Source organism: Doryrhamphus excisus, chromosome 23, assembly GCF_030265055.1.
Source record: "Doryrhamphus excisus isolate RoL2022-K1 chromosome 23, RoL_Dexc_1.0, whole genome shotgun sequence".
Classification (NCBI taxonomy): domain Eukaryota; kingdom Metazoa; phylum Chordata; class Actinopteri; order Syngnathiformes; family Syngnathidae; genus Doryrhamphus; species Doryrhamphus excisus.
Window position 1 is genome coordinate 8643407 of NC_080488.1, and position 9038 is coordinate 8652444.

Genomic DNA, 9038 nt, shown 5'->3' on the forward strand with positions numbered 1-9038 from the left:
CCAAGCCAAGTCTCAAATCGGGACATGACAGTTCGAGTCAAGTCCGAAGTCATCAACTTGAAGTGTTTACTGTACTATGTGAACTGAACTTTAAACTAGTTCATGAGAACTACTGACTGGGGACACATTTTATTTTTAACACATGCAGTATTTTCAAGTCATTAGACCAAAGTCCGAGTCAAGTCATCCAATTGCAAATCTTTGGTGATATTGTCAGATTGATTCCAAAGTCATAAAAATTATGACCGCAGTCCAAGTCGCATGACTCGAGTTCACTCCTTTGACCTTTAACCCCAACTACCGCACAGTGTGAGCAAAGAAACTTACATGCTAGAGCTAACATTGTGACTACGGTGGCGCCTAACACGATCCCGACCTCGACCAGAGGGAGCCAATGAGGGTTTTGAGGTCGTGACCTTAAATACTATTGCTATTATTAACCTTGAGCGGTTTCTCAGCATAGCGGCAAAGAAAGACATGCAAGCAGGCCTGCTTGCTGTAATCCCTGCTTCAAAGACTGCAATGTGGCCGCTCAATGAATGAAGTTCACGAGTGGCTGGCAGCTGTCATGTTTATTGAGCGTTAGCATTCGCTTATTTTCTCCAGAAAGGCCAAACATATTGCTACGTCTGTAGCAACACATTATGTAATAATGGAATACATTTTCACCTCGTGAACTGTAATACTGTAATGCCACATTTGGTAATAACAGGGGTCTCAAACACGCGGCCCGCGGGCCAAATGTGGCCCGCAGGGCACTACTTTGAGGCCCCTGCCTTGATATGAAAGTTTAATGTTAGTGCAGCCCGCGCAAGTTTGATATGGATGCTGTATGGTATCATGTACCCAGAAAAAATTATTACATTTGATTAATGTTCATGTTAAAGGTTAAATAACTGTTAATAGTTATCCTCCCTATCCGTGTGGAAGTGGTAAGTTTTTGGCTATTTAAGTTGAAAGGAAATAACTCGAAGGCTACCGTTTAGGTCGCTAGCTCTCTAGTTTGCGAGTTAGCATGTGTCTCAAGACCCTGCAGTTGCGCAACATGTTGTAAATAAAAAAGTATAAATGTGACTATAGTCGTGTTTTGTCATATCTACAGGGCTCTAATAATGCTTTGTTAATTTTAATCTGAAAAAAATAATTTGTCTACCCACCAACTATATGCGGTTATTTAGGTTTTTATTATTTTCTGTTTTATTATTATTATTATTATTATATTTATTTATTACTGATTGATTTTCTTTATTCTTGATTTGTTTATTTATTTTTCATCTTATTTTGTGCAGAAAAATAAAAATTAAAAATTAAAATTAAGAATATTTAAGATATTTTGTCAGAGCTTTTATTGTAGAAAATAGTGGTTATTGCGCAGGCCTCACAGCTAGGAGACTTGAGTTCAATTCCACCCTCGGCCATCTCAGATGCAGTGATAAAAAAATATTGCCATTACGCTATACTGGAGAATACACTGTTGGTCAACACAATAAATGTGTGCCAGATCGTTGCGATACCAATATTGTATTGCTAATAAAATAAGTCACTATGGCTGCACGGTGGCCGAGTAGTTAGCATGCAGGCTAGGATTCCCAGAATGTTCTCCGTGCATGCGTGGGTTTTCGCCGGGTACTCCGGTTTCCTCCCACATTCCAAAAACATGCTAGGTTAATTAGCGACTCCAAATTGTCCATAGGTATGAATGTGAGTGTGAATGGTTGTTTGTCTATATGTGCATTCTAGGGGGTGCACCCATTTTTTCATCACTGAGTCGAGGTATATCTTCTGCAACACTGCTGATATGTGGCGTTAGGTAGCATGTTCTGCTAGCTGACTTCTGCATGGTAGCTTCAAGGAGCTCCTCCTGTGTAGCAGATGGATGGCTGGGTGCCCTCAATTCACCCTCAAAGCTCCCAGTCTTCTAATTATGTTCAAACAAAACGACGCTTCAGCCCACGAGGGGACACAAACAACTGGATTCTTTCCTATCTCAACATTTTGAAGAAAAATACTCTTAACGGTTGGTGACAGCTCTGCAACCCTGCAGGAGCAAATGAGACTAAAAACGACAAAGGCTTCATTTATGTGTGTGTGGGTCTTGTCATAGCCTGATTTTAGCGACCCAATTTGAACTAGAACAAAACGAAAACAAGCATCTACAGTATTTCTTCAAAGAAGGCAATTCAAGGCCAGAAAATGTTTGAAGAAATAGTTTTCCTTCTCTTCTAATCAAATGAGGATCAGTGTTGGGCAAATTACTGTAAAAAAGTATATTTCCGAAATACTTACAGAAATATTTCAATATTGAACAAAGCAAAATTTGTTCTCAATCAGAAATCACTCCACACTCTTTATTGTTCTCTGGTTCTACCATATCTTACTTATTGTGTGGAAATATGGGGTAATAACTATAAAAGCAATCTTCACTCGCTAAATGTACTGCAAAAAAGGTCAGTAAGGATAATTCATAATGCCGCCTACAGAGAACATACTAACTCCTTATTTCAAAAATCACAAATACTTGCTGATATAGTTAATCTTCAAACAGCTAAAATAATGTATAAGGCTAAAAATAACCAATTACCTAAAAATGTCATCCAATACTTATACTTATACTAATACTTATCCAATACCAATACTCTACAAGAGAGGAGAAATATGATCTCAGGGAAGAACTACATTTGAAACACTTACTATATGCTAGGACTACGTTAAAAAAAGCTATAGCATTTCAGTATATGGAATCAAACTATGGCATGGATTGAGTAAGGAATATATATTGACACTTACTATGGTACCCATTATGTCATTGTATGGTCATATCACCTTGTACTTCGGTACGAGGTACATTATTAAAAAAAAAAAAAACGAAAAAAAAATCCTTAAACTGTATTATGGAAAGCAGGAAGTGAACAAATGTAACAGTTACTGATTGTAAAAATACCAGATGGAGGGGTAGGATTTAATAAGCTTTGCTTCTTCCTACTCCTTTTGGACATGTGGAACTGTGAACTGATTATGGGATGCGTTCAATTGTAATGTGATGCATGTTCAAATGAAATAAAACCACTACCATTACCAATTAGTAACAGAATTACTCCTTCATAGATGTAATTAATTACCAAGGAAAGTAATTATTGAACAGCTATCACCTATAATAAGTGCATAATGGAGGGCTCTATTTGTGTTTTGTATTGATATTGCGAGTCTCGATGTCCCTGAATGCTCCTCACTTGTAATTGAAGTAGGATGAGGAAGTGTTGTGTGGGTGTGGGTGTGGGTGTGGGTGCTGATGTGTTGGAAAGGAAAACTGCTGTTGACGTGTTAAGGTCACAATCAAGTTTTAAAAAGTGTGTCAGCTTTCTGGACTGCTACAATAATAATGATAAATAATAATTGGATGGCGGCACGGTGGTCTAGGGGTTAGCGCACAGACCTCACAGCTAGGAGACCAGGGTTCAATTCCACCCTCGGGCATCTCTGTGTGGAGTTTGCATGTTCTCCCCGTGCATGCGTGGGTTTTCTCCGGGTATTCCGGTTTCCTCCCACATTCCAAAAACATGCTAGGTTAATTGGCCACTCCAAATTGTCCATAGGTATGAATGTGAGTGTGAATGGTTGTTTGTCTATATGTGCCCTGTGATTGGCTGGCCACTAGTCCAGGGTGTACCCCGCCTTACGCCCGAAGACAGCTGGGATAGGCTCCAGCACCCCCCGCGACCCTCGTGAGGAAAAAGCGGTAGAAAATGAATGAATGAATAATTGGATGTTGATAACTGCAAAAGTTGTTGTGGTTTGAGGCTTTTTTTTATATATAACATTGAATCAGCATGTGATTTTATTAATGGTGTGCAGTCAGGGTCGGCAAGGCCTTCTCTGCTGGCCTAAACACTATCAGAAGCACTGATATACATCTATGACTTAAATTATATTATTTATTTTATGTATTTGTATCTATTAATTTATTACAGCTGTCAAGTATTTTCATTTAGTAATGTGTTATGCTTACAGTGGTGTATTTGTATGTTAGATTTTTGTTGTCCAATCAGCTTCTAGTATGTATTACCATATCAGCGTAATCTGCCCAGGGCCTTCAAAATCAGAAGTGCTGGCCCATGTGACATAGACAGTATTACCAATGATTGTTAGTCTGTCAGAATTCAGATTGGCCTCTCAGGACCAGCGAACCGGCTAACAGTGACATCAGCACTTTTCTGTCCTCTGATTGGTTGATCAGAGCAAAACTGTTCTACAAGCCAAATCACCCCCATCATGGCTGACTTAGGAGGGGGAACTGAAATAAATATAAATATTATAAATATAATAAATATTTTATTTCACGACGGAGCATGCTGGAGCCTATCCCAGCTGTGTCCTGGACTGGTCACCAGCCAATCACAGGGCACATAGAACCTAGAAAATACAACAAAATGGAGAGTTGTGAAGCATAAGTGTACAAAAAATGTGTACATGTTGGCAGGTCCGCACTAACATATAAAGTACCACTGCCCCACTATTTGAGAGGCACTGGTTTAAATATAAGATATACTGTCCTTCCTTATTTATTGCAATGAATTGGTTCCAGGCCCTCAAGACGGTCGCGGGCATGCTGGAGCCTATCCCAGCTGTCTTCGGGCGAGAGGTGGGATATACCCTGGACTGGTCGCCAGCCAATCACAGAACACATATAGACAAACAACCATTCACACTCACATTCATACCAAAATGGACAATTTGGAGTCGCTAATTAACCTAGCATGTTTTTTGGAATGTGGGAGGAAACCGGAGTACCCGGAGAAAACCCACGCATGCACGGGGAAAATCTAGCTGTAGGAATCCTAGCTGTGTGGCCTGCGCGCTAGCCACTCAACCACCGCGCAGTCATAGTGACTTACATTATTAGCAATACAGTATTGGTATCGCAACGATCTGGCAGACATTTATTGTGTTGAGTATATTCTCCAGCATGACGCAATAGCAACATTGTTTATCACTACACCTGAAAGTTTCCCTCGGCCTGGTTTGGCCCCACCCACTGACCGCTACCGGGCTGCGAGTGGAGTTTGGGGAACCCTGCTCGAGATTAGATTAAATGCTACACATTTTGCACAATCCTTTACAAAAAATACTTAATGTTAGAAATAATAATATAGTTCTGACCTCAAAATGTAAATGCAAGCTATTTGTTATTTATATTAACACAATTCCTGGCACATTTTTGTATCATTTACAACCTGAACATACCTGTTCAATGAAAACAAAGTCCAAATTTGGTTAGTTTGAATAATAAAAGTGGAATAAAAGGTGATAACTGCCATTTTGGCCCTTTTCATAAGCGTCTAGTAATGAGACGGAATAATTGTACACATGCTTTTATTTTTATAGTAGAGTAACAAATAGCATTGGCTTAAGACTGTTGTTTGTACTGTAGTTTTAACTTTACAATGAAGGTGTTTCATCGTGTTGTGTTGGTGGCTACGGACTATCCGCTATCTGAAGGCTCTGTCTGTGTATCTGCACCGCATACCAGACATCAAAGATAGCCTCTGTGGAAGGGCATGAGCGAATGGGAACCTTGTAAGCTGAGCCGAGTGTCCTTATTTGAAACGTTACAATGTACACTATGCAGCGACACAGCTCCAACAGGTAAACAAGCAGATCTAGAAAGAGTGTTATCATCAATGGCGTACAATGTAAATGTGTGGGCGTCCGTAAACACTTGGTTGCATAACCCTCGTGCATGCCTCAAGGAGGAGGTCGGTTTCAAAGATACTTGGTTCACCTTTAGCGCATTGACACCACAGAGTGCTTAGACCAGGGGTCTCAAACTCAATTTACATGGGGGCCACTGGAGCTAGGGTCTGGGCAAGGCTGGGCCGCATCCGGTTTTCCAAAAAAAAAACAAACGCATTATTACAAACTTTTTCAGTGCTTTGGTTCCGATTTTCTACAATAAAAGCTCTGATAAAACATTCCACTGTTCTCAAATATATAATAAAAAAATTAAGATAATTAAATTATATTAAATTAAGATAAAATATCTTAATTTTTATTTTTCTGCACAAAATAAAAAAAATAAAATAAATAAACTATAAAATAAAAAAAATAAAAATATAAAATAAAAAATAAATAAACAAATCAAGAATAAAGAAAATCAATCAATCAGTAATAAATAAATATAATAATAATAATAATAAAACGGCAAATAATCAAAACTTAAGAAACCACATATAGTTGGTGGGTAGACAAATTATTTTTTTTACATTAAAATGAACAAAGCATTATTAGAGCCCTGTAGACATGACAAAACACGACTATAGTCACATTTATACTCTTTTTATTTACAACATATTGTGCAACTGCAGAGTCTTTTAGACACATGCTAACTCGCAAACTAGAGAGCTAGCGACCTAAACGGTAGCCTTCAAGTTATTTCCTTTAAACTTAAATAGCCAAAAACTTACCACTTCCACACGGATAGGGAGGATAACTATTAACAGTTATTTAACCTTTAACATGAACATTAATCAAACGTAATAATTTTTTCTGGGTACATGATACCATACAGCATCCATATCAAACAACATTAAACTTTCATATCAAGGCGGGGGGCCTCAAACTAGTGTCCTGCGGGCCACATTTGGCCCGCGGGCCGCATGTTTGAGACCGCTGGCTTAGCCCCCATGTGTGCCCCTTTTCCTGTTCTCAGCCATCAGTTAAAACAACACCCGCAACCCTCTTCCATAATCTCTGTGTCGATGTAAGCTTTTATTTATCTTCCTCATTATTTTCTTTCCCGCTCCTTCAACTTGTTCCCACCTCCTTTTCCATTCCCCAGCCCTCTTCCCGTCTCCCCTGGCTCTCTTGTCATGGCATTAGCGTGTGACACGTGTGAGAAACTTCTACGGGGGGCCCCCCCTACTTTGGACAAGACACCGATACACTGAGAGTGCCGGGTGACGAGGCTATTTTAAGGCCTTGTAAATATGAGAACTTCCTGTTCTACAGTATATCTAATGTCCCAGAGGATATTGGTTGCAAACAGAGACTAAAGTTCTTGTTGGTTTTACCAAAGCATGTTGTTCTTGTTGTTGATTCAAAGTCATTTAAAAATAGCGTAAGATGATGACAGTTGTTCTCATGCAAGCTGATATGATCTTTATGATAGCATTTAGCCGCTAAAAGAACACGCCCGAAGTCAGCTGGGATGGGCTCCAGTTTTAATGGACGGACAATCCACTGGCAGAGGCCCGTGTATGACATCACTCGGGGCTCACACATAGGCGACCACTGTCAAAACGATAAAGTGTTCTTTGTATAGAGTTTTGACTTTGTTTCACACACTAAAACCATGTGTCAGGGAGTAAGGGGGTGTATTCAAAGTGCAGTCATCCATGTTCCCTAGTCACGGCCACATTCTCAGCACATACAGTAGAAAAGCGCCACCCTGTGTTCAATAGCGGTATCGACACCAATAACAACACGACCCAAAGTGACCTTTTTTGTGTTACAATAATGAAACTTGTAAATTATTTACAAGTGTGTGTATATTAACTGAGATACAGAAATAAGAGTATCCTTTTTTCAGTTCTTTTTAAAACAATGTTGCTAGGAATGGGCTAGCAATTGAGGCAAAATGGAGTACACTTCCTGTTTGTAACCAGCAGAGGCGCTATGAGACGACGCTCCATCCATTTATTTTCTATTTCAGTGATTTTCAACCACTGTGCCGTGGTACACTAGTATATCGTGAGAAATTATCCAATATAACTTTTTTATTAACATTTATTCATCATTTTCTGCAAATATTATGTCATTGTCGAGTGTCTGCGGTGTAATGACAGGCAGAGCAATGTAATATCCGTCCGTGTGGCAACACGTAGCTGATTACCTCGTTTCGTCATAAAACTTAGTGACATTTTGTAACATTTTTGCTAATTAAGTTGAGCTACATAGTCAAAAAAAATTCAAACAATTTAAATTTAAATTAATTAATTGATAATTCTTCCTATATTTATGCAATCTATTTTAGAAAACATCCATTCCCAATGTAGACAAGCCACACAAAGTAAGGGAGGGGCTTCTTTTAATGACTTCCGCCAACGTTCTGTTTTTCCCATTGCCCCTCCCCTGCCAGGGTCTGGGAAAGCTATGACTTCATCAGTGGAGGTCATTGTCAACTTCACTCACCCACACAACACTCCAAACAACCACAGCTGAGGGACAGGCATTTCCTGTCTGTCTACAAATAATAATAACAATCTAATAATAACAATCTTTATTATGGGGGATGAGGGGACTCTCCAGAACATTTAGGAAGGGAGAGAAAAAATCACTTTACGATAAAAATAATTTAATCTACTCATCAGTAGTCACATTTCAGGAAAACCATGAAAAAACTGTTTAAAAGGGAAAATATATTGTATACTGTATATTGTATTACACACCTCATAGTGGTTATGTATATGTGTGTATACTATAGGTGCATACACTGCATATACACACTATTATATATGACAAATTGGGTTTCAATATGAATTACTAAAGGATAACTGACTTACCTGCACCTCCAGTGTCATGGCAGTTCTTTTTTCTCGGTTCTTTTTCCTTGGTGGTAAACGAGAAAAGACCAATAAGTTGAAAAATCGAAGGTTTTTTCTTTCCCATCTTGTGTCTCCTTCAGAACTTTTCCAAACAAAATCTGCAGGTATGTTTTCGCTGGTATTCTGCTCCCAAAATGTTGCTGTCAAGTGTGGCTTTTCTTGCAAGTGTTTCCGCCTAAATACAAAATCCCGCTTGAAATTTGAAGGTATGTAAACATGAGCACGTGGGGTCTCTTATCTGCTTCTGACCAATAAAATACAACCTCGGAAAAGGAGTCGGCACGTGTGTGTCTGTGTGTGTGTGTGTGCATGGGTGTGTTTTGACCGTTAGACAACGTTGTCCTTGCAGACATATTTTAACCTTGCATGACATTTCCAGCCATGTTGCTATTGGCACTGGAATTAATCACATTTCATGTTTAATTGGGGAAAACCAGC

General features: G+C 39.1%; 1 protein-coding gene across 1 annotated transcript in view; it reads right to left on the reverse strand.

The window, feature by feature from the left end:
- The window catches only part of neurl1b (neuralized E3 ubiquitin protein ligase 1B), a 32554-nt gene extending 23860 nt beyond the window's left edge, over positions 1-8694 (reverse strand). Inside the window, exon 1 of the mRNA XM_058063844.1 lies at positions 8559-8694. Coding sequence (XP_057919827.1) covers positions 8559-8664 — 106 coding nt within the window. The 5' untranslated portion in view covers positions 8665-8694. The remainder of the gene's footprint in view (positions 1-8558) is intronic.
- Between the last annotated feature and the right edge of the window lie 344 nt (positions 8695-9038).